The following is a 20,089-nucleotide window of genomic DNA, read 5'->3' as shown; positions in this document are numbered from 1 at the left end:
TATCCATATCATTATCCATTGCAATCATTGTATGTATCCATTTATTCATTGTATCCATTATCTGTGTATGGAGAAGATCCATAATCTTCTCCAGAGCGATTAGGAACACCTCATGTACAATATTTACAGATTTATCATCCTTTTTCTAGTACCTAGCACACTCATACTCTATTAGGTACTCAAATATACTTGGGATTAATCATGAAGAAATTAACACATTCTTTGCACAGGAATGCTTTAATAATTCCAAAAATATAGAAACTTCATCGTGGTCTTCTTGGTTTGCAAATGACAGTCAGGAACCAGGGGCCTGGGCCTGGATAGGAACAAGGAGGAAGCCCTAGAAAACCATTTATTCCTGGGACTCTGGTCAGTTTTATTTGCAAATGGGAAAGGAAGAAAATAACTTGAAGTGGAGGCAAGAGGAAGAAGAAATGAAGAATTCTCAAGTGAGGAGAGGAGTTCTGGAATGACTCCACCACAGGTCTGCTCCCTGTCTCATGCCAGGTGGCATCCTGTCATCCAGTAGGAGAGTGGCCGGCCTTCACAGTGCAACCTCCATTTTACCCTGTGGAGAGAAAGAAGATTGGTTCTTTTTTTTTTTTAAGAATAAATTTTATTTATTTTTGGTTGCGTTGGGTCTTCATTGCTGCGTGCGGGCCTTCTCTAGTTGTGGCGAGCGGGGACTACTCTTTGTTGTGGTGCTCGGGCTTCCCATTGCGGTGGCTTCTCATGTTGCGGAGCACGGGCTCCAGGCGCGTGGGCTCAGTAGTTGTGGCTCACGGGCCTAGTTGCTCCGCGGCATGTGGGATCTTCCCGGACCAGGGTTCGAACCTGTGTCCCCTGCTTTAGCAGGTGGATTCTTAGCCACTGAGCCACCAGGGAAGCCCAACAACACTTTTTATAGAAAATGTTGCTGCCAATTATGGAGAGAGGGCCCGTGGCAGCCATGTTTATGTTGCTTAATTGCTTCCATGCCTATAGCTGAATGAATGGAGCCGGGACACAGGGTCCAAGCTGAACACATCAGATCCTCTCTGCCAGGCACTTGGACTGGGACTGAGCCTAGCTAGTCTCTATGGTTGCTTAGGACATTAGCCCATAGATTCAGGGCAGACATAGTCTGTCTGGTGGACTGTAGAGCAGAGAAAGCTGGTCTGCAGAGGGAGTAGTGAAGCCAATGCACAAAGAGAAGCAGAAACCTGCAAGGGAAAGTTTCCAGCCCTGCTTCCACCCTCTTCCTGAGGCCCAACTGCACCCCTCGTGTGGGCTCAGCAGGACACCTTGTCCTCTCAGAATAAATCTCCCCCAGCTAGCTCAAGTTGTTCTGTTCCTGCAACCAAAAGAGTTTTGTTTAATACAGTGTCAGAGGAAGAGCCAGATCCCAGGTCTTCTAAGTCGGAGTTCCAAGCCCTGCCACATCCCACATTTTTCTAGACTGTAGAAAAGGTCAGGTCCTGGCCTACTGTCCCTTTCTCTGTCACTACATCTTTCTTAAGGCTCTGCCCACTAACTTCGTCCCACCATGTCCTCCTCACCAGTTCTTCAACCCCCCTGCTCCGGACACAATCTTTTTCGCACAGTTGATGATTGAAAGAAGACTGGAGCTCAGCAGTTCTGAAAGGGAGAAAGAGAATATCCGTCAGAGCACAGGGGACAATCCCAAAGACTGGCTCTCCCTGTAAGGCATGTGCCACCCAGTGGCTGAGAACTTCCGGACGAGGCAAGTCTTCCCCCTCAGAGGCTCATTTGGACATCCGTACAATGGCTGCTGGAGGTTGGAGATGGTTGGGGGGGTGGGGGCAGGAGGAGCAGGAGGGCTGAGATTTGAGCCTGTTTACTGCCATACTTCCTAGTGGATGGTAGTTCACCCCAAGTGTGGAGGATTCTAGGGAAAGGAAATGCCCAAAGAGGCAGCACAGAGACGAAGGTAAAGTCCTGCCTAAGGAGGGAGGCTCTTCAGGTAAGAGCCCAGGGCCATTAATCAGAGTACAAAGGAGGAGATGGGGGACAGAATCATGGACCTGTGGAGCCTCCTGGATTAGCCCTGAGGTGGGAGTTTGCACTTGGCCTTCGGTCAGACCATTAGCCGAAGGCAGCTCTACTTGGTGGTGAGAGCTGAGACTTCAGGGCCACCAGTTTGGCATTCAGCACTGGTTCTATGAGCCTCAGTTTGCTCACCAATAAAGTGGGAATCATACTAGTTTCTATTGCATGGCAAGTTGGATGAAATGAGCTATGTATGTAAAGTACTGAGTATATAATACGCTCTCAATAAATGTTGGCTGCTGCACTGCTCTACTGCTACTGCCTGTGCAGAGCTTTTCTGGATCCTGCTAGCACACTGCAGAACCTCCTATGGGCATTTAGGGACACGAGTCAACACTCTGCTCAGTAAAGGGATTCCCTGATTCCTTGAGCCAATCCTCTGGGGTTGTTTCCAGGCTGTGTGTGGGAAGGGAAGTCCCGTGAGTAGAGCCTGGTCATCTCTCTCACCTCTCCCACCCTGGGGCCCTGGCCAGACCTTGACAGTCCACTTGGCAAATGTTTTCCGTGTGACTCTTGTAATCGTTGCACCAGTAGTGGCTGTTGATCTGGAAGATGCCGTAGTCAAAGCTGCCATCTGTATTTTCATTTACCTTTGTTATGTTGAAGTCACTTTCCACGAAAGCCAGGCACAGCCCTTAGAACAGGGAGAAGAGGGTTTTTAGAGGGGGGCCAAGCTGAGGGACAAGGAAGACGGAGGAGAAAGGGAGACGAGGAATCAGAAGAAAGGAACAGTCTTCTCTGGTGGCGCAGTGGTTAAGACAACTAAGCCCGTGTGCCACAACCACAGAGCCTGAGCTCTAGAGCCGGCGAGCCACAACTACTGAAGCCCACGCGCTCTAGGGCCTGTGCTCCACAACAAGAGAAGCCACCGCAATGAGAAGTCTGCACACCTCAACGAAGAGTAGCCCCCGCTCGCCACAGCTAGAGAAAGCCTGTGCGCAGCAACAAAGACCCAACACAGCCAATAATTAATTAATTAATTTAAAAAAAAAAAAAAGAAGAAAGGAACAAAGCCTAAGAGGCTAGATGGGGCTAGCGGGCCAGAAACACCCATTAGCTTCTCCTCTCATTCTTCAGTCCATCCACCCATCAGTACAACCACTCAACCATCCATCTGTCCATGCATGATTTCTGCACTTAATGATCACCTACTGTGTGCCAGAAACTGTGCAAAACCCAGTGAGGGACGTTTAGCTGGCTCAAATGCAGATGCTGCCTTCAAGGTGCCTATAGAATAAGAATGAAGATATGTACCTAAAAAACCCACAAAGTAAGATGAAAGGAGAGAGTGTTATAAGGCAGACGTGCCTTACAATTCTAGGCAAGAGGGAGCTATCTCTACCATGGAGTAGGATGAAACCTTTGCACTGGCTGTTCCCTCCGCCTGGAATGCTCTTCCACCAGATGTTTGGGGGACTAGGTCCTTTATTCCATTCAGCACTGCTCAATGTCACCTCCTCAGAGAGGCCTTCCTTGACTTCCCCCTCTAGAACAATGTCACCCATCACTCCCCCCTGCTTTATTCTTCTGCATAGCATTTATCACCACCAGGAAGCACTTCATATATTTGTGTGTTTCTTTCTTGCTGTCTCTTCCCCTAGAATGTGAACACTACGAGAGAAGGGGCTGTGTTGATATCTGTATCCCCAGGGCCTAAAATAGTTCCTGGGACATAATAAGTGCTCAGTTAAGAATCGTGGAACAAATATCGAATGTTGGAAAAGGCTTCTTGGAGAAGGCTGCTTTTTGAACCTGACTTTGAAAAACAAATGAGAGAAAAAGAAAGATGGCCACAGAGGGCATGACCGGGAGAGGAGGAGAAAGGGGGTGTGAGGGTGTGAGGAAACAGCGCTCACAGTCACTCAGGGAGTAGCCCTCAAAGCCATCCAAGTCTTCCTGGTGCAGCACCTTGGCCAAGTCACATCGGTTGATGAGGCTGGCTTGATTCACAGCAACGAGACAGCTGACCAAGGAGATGAGAAGCAGGATCGCCATCCTCAGAGGGGAGGAGACGCAGTGGAGGGTAGGCAGCGGAAGGCCTGCGGGTCCTAGGGTCTCCCAGGAGAGAGAGTCTTCTGGGGAATCTGGAGAGAGCAACCAAATGTCCTCGCTTACTCACTGCCCCCCTCCTGCCTGTTTCTCTTTCCTCTCATGTATTATTTTACAAATACTTTTTTTTTTTTGGTCTCCTGTTGTTTTGTTTCTGTTTTTGTTTTTGTTTTTCCTAGTCTAAAATTAACGATGCTGGGGCATGTCAAATAGAAATGAGAGCCAGCTCAAAGGGGTACCCACTGGCCAAATCTGGAGCAGCATTTTTTGGGTAACAGCTTTACTGAGATATTATTCACAATATATAATTCACGTACCATACACTTAATTCATTTAAAGCATACAATTCAATCATTTTTCACAGAACTGTGCAACTATTCCCACAGTCAACTTTAGAATATTTTCATCAACCCAAAAAGAAACCCCATATCTGTTAGCAGTCACTGTCTGTTCCACTTCCCTCCAGCCTCTGGCAACCAATAATCTACTTTCTATCTCTATAGATTGGCATATTCTGAACATTTCATATAAATGAAGTCATACAATATCTGGTCTTTTGTGTTTGACTTCTTTCACTTAACATAATGTTTTCAAGGTTTCATCCATGTTGTAGCATGTACCAGTATTTCGTGCCCTTTCACGGCTGAATAATATGCCATTGTATGGATATATCACAATATGGTTATGTATTCATCAGTCTGTGGACATTTGAGTTGTTTCTATTTTTTGGCTATTATGAATAATGCTGCTATGAACATTCGTGTACAAGGTTTTGTGTGGACAAATGTTTCCATTCCTTTGGATACATACCAAAGAGTGGAATTGCTGGGTCACATGGTGACATAAAGTTTAAACTTTTGAGGAATTGCTGGACTTCCAAAGTGGCTGTACCATTTTACATTCCCATCAGCAATGTATGGAGGTTCCAATTTCTCCACATCCTCACCAACAGAGTAATTAACTGTCTTTTTGATCAAAGTTATCCTAATGGGTGTGAAGTGGTATCACATTGTGATTTTGATTTACATTTGCCTGCTGGCTAATAATGTTGATCATCTTTTCACATGCTCATTGGCTATTTGTGTAACTTTGGGAAAATGTCTTTTCAGAACCTTTGCCCATTTTTTCAGTTGGGTTGTTTGTCTTTTCATTATTGAGTTGTAAGTGCTCTTTATATATTCCGGGTATTAGAACCTTATCAGATACATGCTTTGCAAATATTTCCTCACATTCTGTGGGCTGCCTTTCACTTTCTTTCCTTTTTCTTTTTTAATAAATTTATTTATTTATTTATTTTTGGCTGCGTTGGGTGTTTGTTGTTGCGCGTGGGCTTTCTCTAGTTGTGGCGAGCGGGGGCTACTCTTCGTTGCAGTGTGTGGGCTTCTCATTGCGGTGGCTTCTCTTGTTGTGGAGCACGGACTCTAGGCACGTGCGCTTCAGTAGTTGTGGCACGTGGGCTCAGTAGTTGTGGCTCACGGGCTCTAGAGCGCAGGCTCAGTAGTTGTGGCATACAGGCTTAGTTGCTCCATGGCATGTGGGATCTTCCTGGACCAGGGCTCAAGCCCATGTCCCCTGCATTGGCAGGCAGATTCTTAACCACTACACCACCAGGGAAGTCCCGCCTTTCACTTTCTTGATGGTGTTGTTTGAAACACAAAAGTTTTAAATTTTGATGAAGACTGATTTATGTATTATTTTCTTTTGTTGAATGTGCTTTTGGTATCATATCTGTGAAACCAATGCATAATGGTTTCCAAGGTAATCTGGAACAATTTGACCATCAAAATAAATGATGATAGTGACAGATTATAACCCACTGAATGAGATAGGAATCCATGAGTTCATAACAGTAATAGATAAATAGATACATAATGGGGATTAAAGAGGAGCTCTTCTTGACAAGAAAATGCTGACTGATAAATGTGGAGGTAGTCATGAAGTTGGAAAATCACCATCTTGAAACCATCATAAACTGGTTTGAGCAAGAAATAATCATCAATAGATGCTAAATATGAGGGGGTGGGAAGCTTGGTGAAGAACTGACTATGTTCATGGTCTTAAAGTATCTCCCCTTGATTGCATGAGAAAAACAGTACCAATACAGTGGAGAAACCAGACAGTATTTTGACCTGGTAATCAAAATTAACACCACCTGGCTTCCCTGGTGGCGCAGTGGTTGAGAGTCTGCCTGCCAATGCAGGGGACACGGGTTCGAGCCCTGGACCGGGAAGATCCCACATGCCGCGGAGCAACTGGGCCCGTGAGCCACACCTACTGAACCTGTGCGTCTGGAGCCTGTGCTCCGCAACGGGAGAGGCCGCGACAGTGAGAGGCCTGTGAACCGCGATGAAGAGTGGCCCCCGCTTGCCACAACTAGAGAAAGCCCTCGCACAGAAACAAAGACCCAACGCAGCCAAAAATAAAAAATAAATAAAAAAAAAAAATTAACACCACCAGTGAGGGACAGAGAGAGATTATGTGCCTCCAGATGTGATACCCTGAGAAGGACACACATCACTTATGCAGCATCCTGGCCAGAGATGCATAACCTGTAGCTAATCTTGAGGAAACATCAGACAAAGCCAAATGGAGGGAAAATCTATAAAATAACTGGCCTACGTTCTTCAAAATGATGAATGCCATGAAAGCAAAGAATGAGGCTATTTCTATCACTAGGGATGTGTGTGTGTGTATCTTTCCCATTAAACTAGGTGTATGTTCCTGAGGATTCCTCCATCCACTAGCTTCATGAGTCAGGCAGCTTCTTGGACAACATGGCTACCCTGATGCCTGTCTCCTCACGGATGTTTTAATCTGTCTCCTAAGACTCACTCCATTGCAGCCTGAGCTTGCGACCATTCTTTTGCCTCTCTCTTCCACCCTACAGTTGCCAGATTTAGCAAATAAAATTACAGGATGCCCTGTTACATTAGAATTTCAGACAAACAACAAATAAGTTTTTAGTATAAGTGTGTCTCATGCAACGTTACTCTGCTCTGACTCAGTAGGGTCCTACAGAGACAGGTATCACTGAACCTCGGAAAGCAGGGAGCTCCATCTCTGCCCATGAAGGCCCCTCTTGGGGTTCCCTGGGGAAAAAGTGGTTCGGGCAGGTGCACCCCCAACTTCCCCTCCCGAGCTTACCGCTCTCCTATCCCTCTCTGACCCCAGGTCCCAGCCGGCCTAGGGCTTTCTGTGAGAATCTGTAGAACAAAGTCGTTTGGGTAGGAGCCTCCTCTTCCTCATGGACTACACTTTAGTCCCGCCCAGCTCACCGCTCTCCTTGTTCTAAAGAAGACGGGAGTGCTGAGCCATCCCCACCTTCTGGAACCCCAGTTCTGTGATGTCATCACTCTCCTGGAAATACCCTGGTCTTACATGCAAATTGGCTCAGTCTTGAGGCCAAACTTCAGGCAGAAATGGCAGATGGGCCTGGAGGGATTGCTGACAACGGTGGGATAGGGTAGAGAGGGCTGGTTGCTCTGTCTGCGCACCCCCCTTCCCTTCTGGGAACAGTACCACCTTTGAGGGAACTCCTTCCACCATGGGGCTTTAGTGCCACAGTCACAGGACCCTGACTTCCAGGTGACAGGGTGTGCCCGTGCCCCAACCAGTGTATCTTGAACTGAAATTAAGCAGAGCAGCTCAGCTTCTCCCAGGAAGACTTCGGGTGTGGGGCCAGAGGCGGACAGTTTAGAATCACGTGGATACGGCCCATCCGAGAGAATAAGCCTCCTTGAACAGGGATCAGAGTCCAGACAGGATTCCAGCCCCAGGGTCCACCCTTTCTGCAACCTAAACACCCTTTTGCCCTTACTGCTACCTTATGATTCAATAAATGTCCTTTCTTGTGTAAACACGTTTGAGTTGAGTTTCTGTCACTTACAACCAAAAGAGACCTGCCAGGAGAGGAAGGATGGGGTTAACCATCCACGGAATGGTGACCTGACAACCTGTCACCTCCCCATGAAGGCCACACATCTTAGTATCATTTGTCACCAAGGAAGTCTGGGAGACATTTCCACCAACTATAGCAAAAAGGAAGCAAGAGAAAGTTCTGTTACTGATGTTCACTCCTTCCTCTGAAACAGGGTGATAAGGTCTGACAGAAAGGAAGTAGGAAGAGCCTTCTAAGTGGGCAGTGATGCCCCATACCCTCTGGCTTTGGATTTCCCTCCCCAGTGGGACAGCAGCGCGTTGCATCTTGGGATGTGAAGCCAGCCAGAGCTCTGGTGGAGGTTGAACTCTGGGAGGAGGGTATTCTCTGGGTACCACTTTATGAAGTACCGTTTGGGGCCAAAAATATGCAGGTGCCTCAGATGACCCAAACAACCATGTCTGTGTAGAATTAGAGCCCTGGGTAGGAGGAGAGGCTTCCATAGCCCAGGACCACATGCTGGAAATTGGGCCAGGGGAGGGTCTCCCTGCAGCTAAAAGTCTTAGAGGGGATGATGGCAGCACTCAAAGGGGGACCAGAGGGACCCTCCACCCCCACCCCCCAACTGTGACAGACATGAGCCCTGAATGGATTCCTACCCATTCAAGGAAATGGGACCCAACCTGGGACCCAACTTGGGACCCAAGAATAAATTCTGGACGTTGCAACCTGGGACAAGAAGACATGGAAGCCACAGATCATTGGTCTAAATAAATATTTACAAGTTATAAATCAAACTAGCAAACTGTTAACTAAAATATTTTCTATCCTCACATTCTGACAAACATTCCTTTAAAAGGATAAAATTTTAAAATGTGTATGACTGAAAGTTAGCAAAATGTCAAAGATGAATGAATTTAATTTTTATTCCGCATGTCTAGATGCTCTGTTAATGGACTGACAATGTTGGGATGAATAATAAACATATACATAATTCATAAAAGATTATAACTATTCCAGATATCGCCTATGGCTGCTTTCATCAGTGGCAGAGTCATGTAGTTATAGCAGAGAACCTATGGCCCGAAAAGCTTAAAACATTTATTATCTGACCCTTTACACAAAACGTTTGCTGACTCTTCTATTTTAGATACATCTTTTTTAGAGAAATACTTGGGTTTTAAGGTCTTTAAGAGAGAGGAAGGAGATTAACCAAGATGGCGGAGTAGAAGGACGTGCTCTCACTCCCTCTTGCGAGAGCACCAGAATCACAACTGGCTGCTGGACAATCATTGACAGGAAGACCCTGGACTTCACCAAGGAGGATACCCCACGTCCAAGGACAGAGGAGAAGCCACAGTGAGACGGTAGGAGGGGCGCAATCAGAGTAAAATCAAATCCCATAACTGCTGGGTGGGTAACTCACAGGCTGGCGAACACTTATACCACAGAAGTCCACCCACTGGAGTGAAGGTTCTGAGCCCCACGTCAGGCTTCCCAACCTGGGGGTCCGGCAACGGGAGGAGGAATTCCTAGAGAATCAGACTTTGAAGCCTAGTGGGAATTGATTGCAGGACTTTGACAGGACTGGGGGAAACAGAGACCCCACTCTTGGGCACAAAGTAATGTGTGCATCGGGACCCAGGGGAAGGAGCAGTGACCCTGGGGGAGACTGAACCAGACCTACCTGCTGGTGTTGGGGGGTCTCCTGCAGAGGCGAGTGGTGGCTCTGTTTCACCGTGGGGATAAGGACACTGGCAGCAGAGGTTCTGGGAAGTTCTCCTTGGCGTGAGCCCTCCCAGAGTCTGCCATTAACCCCACCAAAGAGCACGGGTAGGCTCCAGTGTTGGGTTGCCTCAGGCAAAACAACCAACAGGGAGGGAACCCAGCCCCACCCATCAACAGTCAAGTGGATTAAGGTTTTACTGAGCTCTGACCGCCACAGCAACAGGGAGGGAACCCAGCCCCACCCATCAACAGTCAAGTGGATTAAGGTTTTACTGAGCTCTGACCGCCACAGCAACAGTCAGCTCTACCCACCACCAGAGCCTCCCATCAAGCCTCTTAGATAGCCTCAACCACCAGAGGGTAGACAACAGAAGCAAGAAAAACTATAATCCTGCAGCCTGTGGACCAAAAACCACAGTTACAGAAAGATAGAGAAGATGAAAAGGCAGAGGGCTATGTACCAGATGAAGGAACAAGAAAAAACCCCAGAAAAACAACTAAATGAAGTGGAGATAGGCAACCTTCCAGAAAAAGAATTCAGAATAATGATAGTGAAGATGATCCAGGACCTCGGAATAAGAATGGAGGCAAAGATTGAGAAGATGCAAGAAATGATTAACAAAGACCTAGAAGAATTAAAGAACAAACAAACAGAGATGAACAATACAATAACTGAAATGAAAACTACACTAGAAGGAATCAATAGCAGAATAACTGAGGCAGAAGAATGGATAAGTGACCTGGAAGACAGAATGGTGGAATTCACTGCTGCAGAACAGACTAAAGAAAAAAGAATGAAAAGAAATGAAGACAGCCTAAGAGACCTCTGGGACAACATTAAACGCAACAACATTCGCATTATAGGGGTCCCAGAAGGTGAAGAGAGAGAGAAAGGACCAGAGAAAATATTTGAAGAGATTATAGTCGAAAACTTCCCTAACATGGGAAAGGAAATAGCCACCCAAGTCCAGGAAGTGCAGAGAGTCCCATACAGAATAAACCCAAGGAGAAACACGCCGAGACACATAGTAATCAAAGTGGCAAAAATTAAAGACAAAGAAAAATTATTGAAAGCAGCAAGGGAAAAACGACAAATAACATACAAGGGAACTCCCATAAGGTTAACAGCTGATTTCTCAGCAGAAACTCTGCAAGCCAGAAGGGAGTGGCATGATATACTTAAAGTGATGAAAGGGAAGAACCTACAACCAAGATTACTCTACCCGGCAAGGATCTCATTTAGATTTGATGGAGAAATCAAAAGCTTTGCAGACAAGCAAAAGCTAAGAGAATTCAGCACCACCAAACCAGCTCTACAACAAATGCTAAAGGAACTTCTCTAAGTGGGAAACACAAGAGAAGAAAAGGACCTACAAAAACAAACCCAAAACAATTAAGAAAATGGTCATAGGAACGTACATATCGATAATTACCTTAAACGTGAATGGATTAAATGCCCCAACCAAAAGACATAGACTGGCTGAATGGATACAAAAACAAGACCCATATATATGCTGTCTACAAGAGACCCACTTTAGACCTAGGGACACATACAGACTGAAAGTGAGGGGATGGAAAAAGATATTCCATGCAAATGGAAATCAAAAGAAAGCTGGAATAGCTATACTCATATCAGATAAAATAGACTTTAAAATAAAGAATGTTACAAGAGACAAGGAAGGACACTACATAATGATCAAGGGATCAATCCAAGAAGAAGATATAACAATTATAAATATATATGCACCCAACATAGGAGCACCTCAATACATAAGGCAACTGCTAACAGCTATAAAAGAGGAAATCGACAGTAACACAATAATAGTGGGGGACTTTAACACCTCACTTACACCAATGGACAGATCATCCAAAATGAAAATAAATAAGGAAACAGAAGCTTTAAATGACACAATAGACCAGTTAGATTTAATTGATATATATAGGACATTCCATCCAAAAACAGCAGATTACACGTTCTTCTCAAGTGTGCATGGAACATTCTCCAGGATAGATCACATCTTGGGTCACAAATCAAGCCTCAGTAAATTTAAGAAAATTGAAATCATATCAAGCATCTTTTCTGACCACAACGCTATGAGATTAGAAATGAATTACAGGGAAAAAAACGTAAAAAGGACAAACACATGGAGGCTAAACAATACGTTACTAAATAACCAAGAGATCACTGAAGAAATCAAAGAGGAAATTAAAAAATACCTAGAGACAAATGACAATGAAAACACGACGACCCAAAACCTATGGGATGCAGCAAAAGCGGTTCTAAGAGGGAAGTTTATAGCTATACAAGCCTACCTAAAGAAACAAGAAAAATCTCAAGTAAACAATCTAACCTTACACCTAAAGAAACTAGAGAAAGAAGAACAAACAAAACCCAAAGTTAGCAGAAGGAAAGAAATCATAAAGATCAGAGCAGAAATAAATGAAATAGAAACAAAGAAAACAATAGCAAAGATCAATAAAACTAAAAGTTGGTTCTTTGAGAAGATAAACAAAATTGATAAGCCATTAGCCAGACTCATCAAGAAAAAGAGGGAGAGGACTCAAATCAATAAAATCAGAAATGAAAAAGGAGAAGTTACAACAGACACCGCAGAAATACAAAGCATCCTAAGAGACTACTACAAGCAACTTTATGCCAATAAAATGGACAACCTGGAAGAAATGGACAAATTCTTAGAAAGGTATAACCTTCCCAGACTGAATCAGGAAGAAACAGAAAATATGAACAGACCAATCACAAGTAATGAAATTGAAACTGTGATTAAAAATCTTCCAACAAACAAAAGTCCAGGACCAGATGGCTTCACAGGTGAATTCTATCAAACATTTAGAGAAGAGCTAACACCCATCCTTCTCAAACTCTTCCAAAAAATTGCAGAGGAAGGAACACTCCCAAACTCATTCTATGAGGCCACCATCACCCTGATACCAAAACCAGACAAAGACATTACAAAAAAAGATTATAACTATTCCATGAAATTTATTTTCCTTATCTCCCTTTCAACAAATCACTAATTATATTACTATTATCAAGATTTTTCAATATATTTAAGAATTAAAAACATAATTATATTCAAAGTACAAAATTTTAAATATATTTTCATCAAAAATATAAATTTATGTGAAAAATGTATTAATTTTCTGTTTTCCAAAAATTAGCTTTTTTAAAATATTGAAAGGTATCTAATAATTCAAAAGGCAAAATACAAATTAGAATGAATGAATATTAAATTTTTATATCAAAATTATTTATATAAATCCAAACACTTTATTTTACTCTTTGAAAGCTTAATTAAATTTTATTAAGTAACTTTTAATTTTAAAATTTAACTTAAATTTTATTTAAATTATAAATTAATTTTAAAACTTTTTTTAATTTAAAACTTTTAAAATGAAAATGTTAAAATTCATAAGTCTAGCATTCAATGTCCATCTTGTTGCTAATGTAAAGAATTAGTATCATATTATGTCTGAAGTCTAAACATATATAAAAATTTAAGAGTAATATGTAATGTGATTTATGCAATATTACAAAAATTTCCTCAGCTTTTTACAACTGAGGCAAATACTGTACTAATTCCTGTGTACTTCCAGAACCATGAGTAGAAACATGAAAATAAGAATTGTACACTCAGGGGCTTCCCTGGTGGCGCAGTGGTTGAGAATCTGCCTGCCAATGCAGGGAACACGGGTTCGTGCCCTGGTCTGGGAAGATCCCACATGCCGCAGAGCAACTGGGCCCATGAGCCGCAATTATTACTGAGCCTGCGCGTCTGGAGCCTGTGCTCCGCAACAAGAGGCCGCGATAGTGAGAGGTCCGCGCACCGCGATGAAGAGTGGCCCCCGCTTGCCACAACTAGAGAAAGCCCTCGCACAGAAACGAAGACCCAACACAGCCATAAATAAATAAAAATAAAAATAAAAATTATTTTAAAAAAAAGAATTGTACACTCAGCACTACTAGAAAATATTTCATTGTGTTCAAATCTATTGTGTTCAAGCTACCTGAGAGGAAAGCTCTGACAAGTTAGTCTTTTCTCTTTCCTAAGTTCTTTTCTGCTCAAAGCGTCACTGGACTCTGTACCAAGCAGGAGTCATTAAGCTTTCATCAAACCTTTAGACGCAGTTGCATTTTTCCCCATGAACATAGGGTAAGATGTAAAGAAGCATCTCCCCGGGGCCTAAACATCGTTAGTCAAGAGAGTGGATGTTTCGGGTTAAGTCGTCCTGTGCCAGTGCTGAGTGCCAGATCCTGAGTAACAGAGGCACCCTGTGGTTTAATTTAATTATCTTGTCTGCAGGTGCACTAAGCACAGGCCCAGCTAGGGGCTGCACTTGTCAGTTTTAATGGCAATACTGGAAAAGTATGCTCTGGCAATAAATTGCTATAGAAACCAGAGGAAAATTTAAGGAAGTGTCTGCTTTGAGTTTTCAATAAAATATGAGAAAACCCCCAAATGATACCGCTGGCTGAAATGCAGAATACAAGGAACTAAAATCCAGTGACAGAAATGAAATCTGTATTGAAGGCAGAAGGAGCGGAATCCACACGGCAGAAGAGTCAATCAAGGCTGTAGTCACACACTTGGGAAGTTCTTCAAATGCAGAGCAGAAAGACGTGTGGAAAACAATGGGACAAAAAAAGGACGGATATGGATGATAAAGATTAGAGCCTTAAACTGGGACAAAGACACCAGAGCTGAAAAATGTGAGTTTGCAGATCTGACAGGTAACCTGTGTTCCAGGAAAAATACATGAAAAGACAGTCACTACTGAGACATATTCAAACCATATATTCATAAGAATGAATTTTTGACTTTACTTTTAGGCTTGTACTTTACCCCACAGAATATATACCTTCTCAAATACTTCAGGAATAGTGACGAAATTGATTATAAACTAGGCTACAAATAGTACCTCAATTTGTCCCCAAAGGAGAAATTACATAAGCTCCATACTCTGGCTATAATTTAAAAACCTCAGTTTCTTATAACTTTAACAGAAACACACACACACACACACACACACACACACACACACACACACACACTTTTTCCCCTCTGGATAATTATTGGGTCAAAGGCAAATTAAAATCTGGAATAACAGGTTTGCAAAACAATGAAAATGACATTAATATACTAAGTGTCTGAAATTTATTTAGAAGTAAATTCATAATCTTAACTGCTTTCATTCAAATAAAACAAGCAAACTGAGCGTTCAACTCAAGAAGTTAGAAAAAGTAGAAGAAAAACATTCCCAAGGAAAACAGAAGGAAGCAAAACATAAGAATGAAAGTGTAACGTCTTTAATTGGCTTCAGGGGGAAATATTGGGTGACAAGTTAAAAACGAAGTTAAGAAACAAAAGACTAGAGAACCTGAATATTACGTGTCCCACTATGGACTTTGGATCCTTCTCTGTAGCATTAGTGTTGTGTAAACTAAATTTTTCAAAGTTTCTGGAGTGAATTCCTTGCAAGAACTGGCCACTCAGAAGCCAAGGGTTACCAGCAAGCAACAGATTTCTTTAATAAAAGCACAGTGGGTAGATTATCCAGGAAAGTAAATATAACTGAAGGTTCTAAAGCCTTGATACCCCAAAAGCATTGCCAAACACTTTCTCCCATAAAATCATATTTTGTCCCAAGGGGGACCCCTAGCAGGACTGAGAAGTACCATTGCCTGCTGCTGGACCTGGGAGCATGGGGCAAGGAGGGACACTTATGTCTCTGCTCAGGAAAGTGCAATGGAAGCTCCTAGATTGTGCTGTGAAATGCAAGAAGAGTGAAATACACTCATGGACCTTAGCAGGTCCATAAGTCTGAGTAATTAATAGACTGGAGAAATTCCATGGTGGTCCAGTCCAGACACACCATTCACATAGTTCAAAAAGAAGCATACCACCCTGAAAGTCAGCCCTTCGAGAAATGAATCTTTCCACTGAGCTAAAATTTGCCTGTGTCCACTTTCTCTGCTTAATCTCAGTCCCCACACGTCATCCACCCAGCTTCGGACCCTCTTGCATGGGGTAGCCAATTGCTGGCCTTTGGAGTCAAACCAAAATTTCTGGCAAAGAACTGGGCTCATATAACTGCATGTATAGGTAAAGCATGTGACTACATCATTATATGTTTTAGTGTAATCATGCCTGAGCATCTTCATAGAACTTACCTATTATTTTATTACTTTCCCCCAGTTTCTCTTTTACATTATAGTTAAAGCATTATGCTGATTTTTAAATTTACCATCATTATGAATGGATTAAACAAATCAATAAAAAGGAATGAATGATTGGTACACACAACAACGTGGATAAATTTCAAAATAATTATGCTGACTGAAAGAAGCCAGACCAAAAAAAGAGTATATACTGTATAAGCCCATTTATAGAAAACTCTAGAAAGTGTAAACTAATCTATAATGACAAAACAGATCAGTAGTTTTTTGGGGGATTAGGGAGTAGAAAGGGGCACAAGGAAATTTTGGGGGGTGATTGAGATGTTCACTATCTTCATGTGATGATGGCTTCATGAGAATTTATATAAATCAAAAATTAGCAAATTGTACACTATAAATATGTCATTTATTATATGTCAATACTTCAATAAAGTGCTTAAAATCTTTAAAAATGACTATCATTACACTATGTATATATATTTAAGTAATGAATGTGTTTTTATTTCTCTTATAATTTAAAAAATGTGAACATTCTGTAATTCATCAGCAACTTTTACTTCTTCGTGACTTCTTCACTGGGTCTTAATTCCCTTTTATATAACAGACTCTTGTTCCAGAAGGCAATTAGCTTTTCATCATTCTTTCTGTCTAGATAACATCCAACGACAAATCCCACAGGGACAAATATATGTACCCAGTGGTCACGCACAATCTGAAGTAAGTTCATCATGAATTCTGAAGCCTCGGAAGCAACAACGACACCACCCACAAAATATATTTTGTGAAAAGGGAGTTATGGGTCTGTCACGGTTGAGAATCCCAGTATTAGGAAAATTCAGAAGTTGGGGCAAAGTTTCTCCCGCATGCCGGTTTTCAGGCCAACTCTCTGTGCAATTTATCCAGTGGCCACTAGAGGCCAGCAGAGGTCCAGGTACAGGAAGGCAGGGGCTGCGGGGACACCAACACGTAAAAGTATTCCCTCCTCTATGCTCGCCAGCCTGGGAGCTGGGCATTAATATCCCCGATTTATGCAGTGGTAGAGCCGGGATTTGGGTTGTGGTCTCTTTGGCTCCTGATTCCACTTTGTTGGTCCCTCAACATCAAGAGCCCTCCCTGTGCTACCATATGTCCTATCTCCAGTGGAGCAGCAGCCGGAGATCCAGGTCTGTCATCCACAGAAGTGACATGGAGTAGTTGGAGGTGGCATCAAAGAGTTTTGATTCTCAAGGTGCCTTTAGAAGGCAGCTCAGGCTCAAGGTACCCTCTGTATTGGCCTTCCACCTTGCCTGAAACCCTCCTATGATGAAACAAGGCGGACTTCCCTGGTGACGCAGTGGTTAAGAATCCGCCTGCCAATGCAGAGGGCACGGGTTCGATCCCTGGTCCGGGAAGATCCCACATGCCGCGGAGCAACTAAGTCCCGTGCACCACAACTACTGAGCCTGCGCTCTAGAGCCTGCCAGCCACAACTACTGAGTCCGCATGCCGCAACTACTGCAGCCCGCGCGCCTAGAGTCCGTGCTCCGCAACAAGAGAAGCCACTGCAATGAGAAGCTCGCGCACCGCAACGAAGAGTAGCCCCCGTTCACCGCAACTAGAGAAAGCCTGCGTGCAGCAACGAAGACCCAAAGCAGCCAAAAAAAAAAAAAAAAAGGCAGCGTTCCATTATCAGACACTGCAACATCACAGGCTTAGCTAACCAGGCTGAAGAATGAAGCACTGGTGGAAAGGTCATTTTTTATAAGGGACAGGGAAAGGAGAGAAGGTTTAATTGGGGGTGCGGAGGTGATGGTGGAGCACCCATGGGATGCTACAATGGAGGCCTCCCAATAAAAACTATTGTTAATACATATTGGGCCTCCCAGTGTGTGAGGCACGAAGCACTGTACGCAGTGAATCATTTCATCGTCCCAGCACTCTTGTGAAATTAGCTGCAGAGAAGTTAACTCACCCATAATCACAGAGCTTGCAGGTGGCAGAGCAAGGATTTGAATTCAGGTTTGACACCAACATGGTGGGTTTAGCTGCTACCCTGTACTGCTCACTTTCATGGAATTGTCTTTCTTACTCTTTGGGGCTGGGGTATTATTTAGTTCCTGTGTTAAATTGGTTGGTGTTGGTAGCAGGTGGTGGGTATTTTATTTCAAACTTCTGGAGAGGGGCTTCCCTGGTGGCGCAGTGGTTGAGAATCTGCCTGCTAATGCAGGGGACACGGGTTCGAGCCCTGGTCTGGGAAGATCCCACATGCCACGGAGCAGCTGGGCCCGTGAGCCACAACTACTGAGCCTGCGCGTCTGGAGCCTGTGCCCCGCAACGGGAGGGGCCGCGATAGTGAAAGGCCCGCAGGCCCGCGCACCGCGATGAAGAGCGGTCCCCGCACCGCGATGAAGAGTGGCCCCCACTTGCCGCAACTAGAGAAAGCCCTCGCACGAACCGAAGACCCAACACAGCCAAAAAAATAAAATAAATAAATAAAGTAGCTATTCAAAAAAAAAAAAAACTTCTGGAGATAAAGCTCCTGATGATTCAAGAGAATTTTAAGCCTCTGTGATGGTCCAGGAGGGAAGTCCTCTCTATTTATTGAACATTTTCAATGTGTGAGGTTCTGTGCCAAGGTTGATACTTTCTTAGTGATGCTATTGGAAGGGCAGGTGGGCAGAAGCCAGCAACAAGGAATTGAGGGGCAGGTGATGTGGAATGGCCCCATGACATTTCTGCCCACAGATGTGTGTCAAAGGCAGCGGGACCCTACCTCAGCTGGAGTCCCGAGCAGGTGACCAGACCAGGATGTAGGTCCAGGGAGCTGCACCAAAAGGCCCCAGTCGTCAGGAAAAGCCAAACCTTCCCAGTGAGCAGATAACTCATGTGTGTGGTTTGTGGGTGATGAAGTATTCCAGCGGTTTCTTTTTTAATTTTTTTTTTTAATTTATTTTTGGCTGCGTTGGGTCTTTGCTGCTGTGTGCAGGCTTTCTCTAGTTGTGGCGAGCGGGGGCTACTCTTCATTGCAGTGCGTGGGCTTCTCATTGTGGTGGCCTCTCTTGTTGTGGCTCACGGGCTCTAGAGCACAGGCTCAGTAGTTGTGGCTCACGGGCTTAGTTGCTCCGCGACATGTGGGATCTTCCTGGACCAGGGCTCGAACCCGTGCATTGGCAGGCGGATTCTTAACCACTACACCGCCAGTGAAGTCCCTCTCCAGAGGTTTCTTTCCTGTACATCTTTTCCCTTGGGCTTGGACTGGTCCACCTGGGATCATGCAGCTTGATCCTCCAGGCAAGGTGCCTCAGGGAGGTGGCCTCTTCTGTTCTGCAGGGCCCATGAGCTATGGGCTTCTGCCCATCCTGCTGCTTTTATGCTCTTATGGACACATGGTAGGGGTGATACAGGCACCAAGTAAAGGCTCCAGGGCTGCACAGGTGAAGACAAAGCAAAAGGAGGCCAGAGATAAACAAGTCCTCACAGACCCATTGATCCACTTGCTTCATTTCATAGATGGGAAAACTGAGGACTGGGGAGGGGAAAAGACTCGACCAAGGCTACACGCAGGGTGAGCTAATGGCCAAGTTGGGGGTAGGACTCCCAGCACAGTCTCTTTCTCCCATACGCCCCAGACTTAGTTAATGATAGGTCCTTGCCTCTGGACACTTCTTTGTACTTTGTCTATTACTATTTACTCATTATCTTGTGTCTTTCTGAAAACAATAATTCTTTAATATCATTACATATTCAGTCAGTGTTCAAATTTCTAATTGTTCTATGCCAAAAAGCATTTTTTTAAACTATTGGATTAAATCAAGATCCAAATAAGATGCGCTCAGTTGTGATTGTTTGATGTCTCCTAAATCTCTTTTAATCCTTAGGTTTCTCTCCCCTCTTTCTCTTTTTCTTTGTAATTTATTATTGAAGAAGGCAGAGCATATACCTTGTAGATTGTCCACAGTCTGTGTTTTGATGATTACAAGCCCATGATGTAGTTTAACATATTGCTCTGTCTTCTATAATTCCTGTAAATTGACAGTTGAGTCTAGAGGTTAGATCAGATTAAGATCAAAGCAGGTGTTGTGTTCTTCCATCAAAGGGACATAATGTCTAGTTGGCTTCCTTTTTGTGACATTAGCAGCTGTTGATGTCCAATGCCTGGACCCATTAATTCTCTGGGAGTTAAACATGGTGACATTCTAGTTCTATAATTC

General features: G+C 43.8%; 2 protein-coding genes across 2 annotated transcripts; both read right to left on the bottom strand.

Annotated features, from left to right (window-relative positions):
* Nucleotides 1-221: 221 nt before the first annotated feature.
* On the bottom strand, nt 222-4,127 carry LYZL6 (lysozyme like 6). Its single transcript, XM_036836702.1, has 4 exons — nt 3,906-4,127; nt 2,525-2,683; nt 1,539-1,617; nt 222-568 (listed from the first exon to the last, which is right to left on the bottom strand). Exons 1-4 carry the CDS (start codon nt 4,042-4,044, stop codon nt 499-501), a joined length of 447 nt encoding a protein of 148 aa, XP_036692597.1. The 5' UTR covers nt 4,045-4,127; the 3' UTR covers nt 222-498.
* Nucleotides 4,128-16,378: 12,251 nt separating this feature from the next.
* On the bottom strand, nt 16,379-16,658 carry LOC118886657 (NADH dehydrogenase [ubiquinone] 1 beta subcomplex subunit 1-like). The gene has a single exon (XM_036836704.1). The coding sequence runs from the start codon at nt 16,627-16,629 to the stop codon at nt 16,453-16,455; it is 177 nt and encodes a 58-aa protein (XP_036692599.1). The 5' UTR covers nt 16,630-16,658; the 3' UTR covers nt 16,379-16,452.
* Nucleotides 16,659-20,089: the final 3,431 nt, after the last annotated feature.

Source organism: Balaenoptera musculus, chromosome 20 (assembly GCF_009873245.2).
Source record: "Balaenoptera musculus isolate JJ_BM4_2016_0621 chromosome 20, mBalMus1.pri.v3, whole genome shotgun sequence".
NCBI lineage: Eukaryota > Metazoa > Chordata > Mammalia > Artiodactyla > Balaenopteridae > Balaenoptera > Balaenoptera musculus.
This window is presented reverse-complemented; position numbering and strand designations above follow the sequence as displayed.

Bases quoted from the DNA above. Each gene is read 5' to 3' on its own strand.
- LOC118886657 (XM_036836704.1), bottom strand. From the start codon at position 16,629: ATGATGAACTTACTTCAGATTGTGCGTGACCACTGGGTACATATATTT.
- LYZL6 (XM_036836702.1), bottom strand. From the start codon at position 4,044: ATGGCGATCCTGCTTCTCATCTCCTTGGTCAGCTGTCTCGTTGCTGTG. The intron at 1,618-2,524 runs GTCTGGCCAGGG...TCTCCCTTTCAG, and splicing joins TTGCCAAGTGGACTGTCAAG to AACTGCTGAGCTCCAGTCTT. The intron at 569-1,538 runs GTGAGGAGGACA...TTCTCTCCACAG, and splicing joins GCAGGGGGGTTGAAGAACTG to GGTAAAATGGAGGTTGCACT.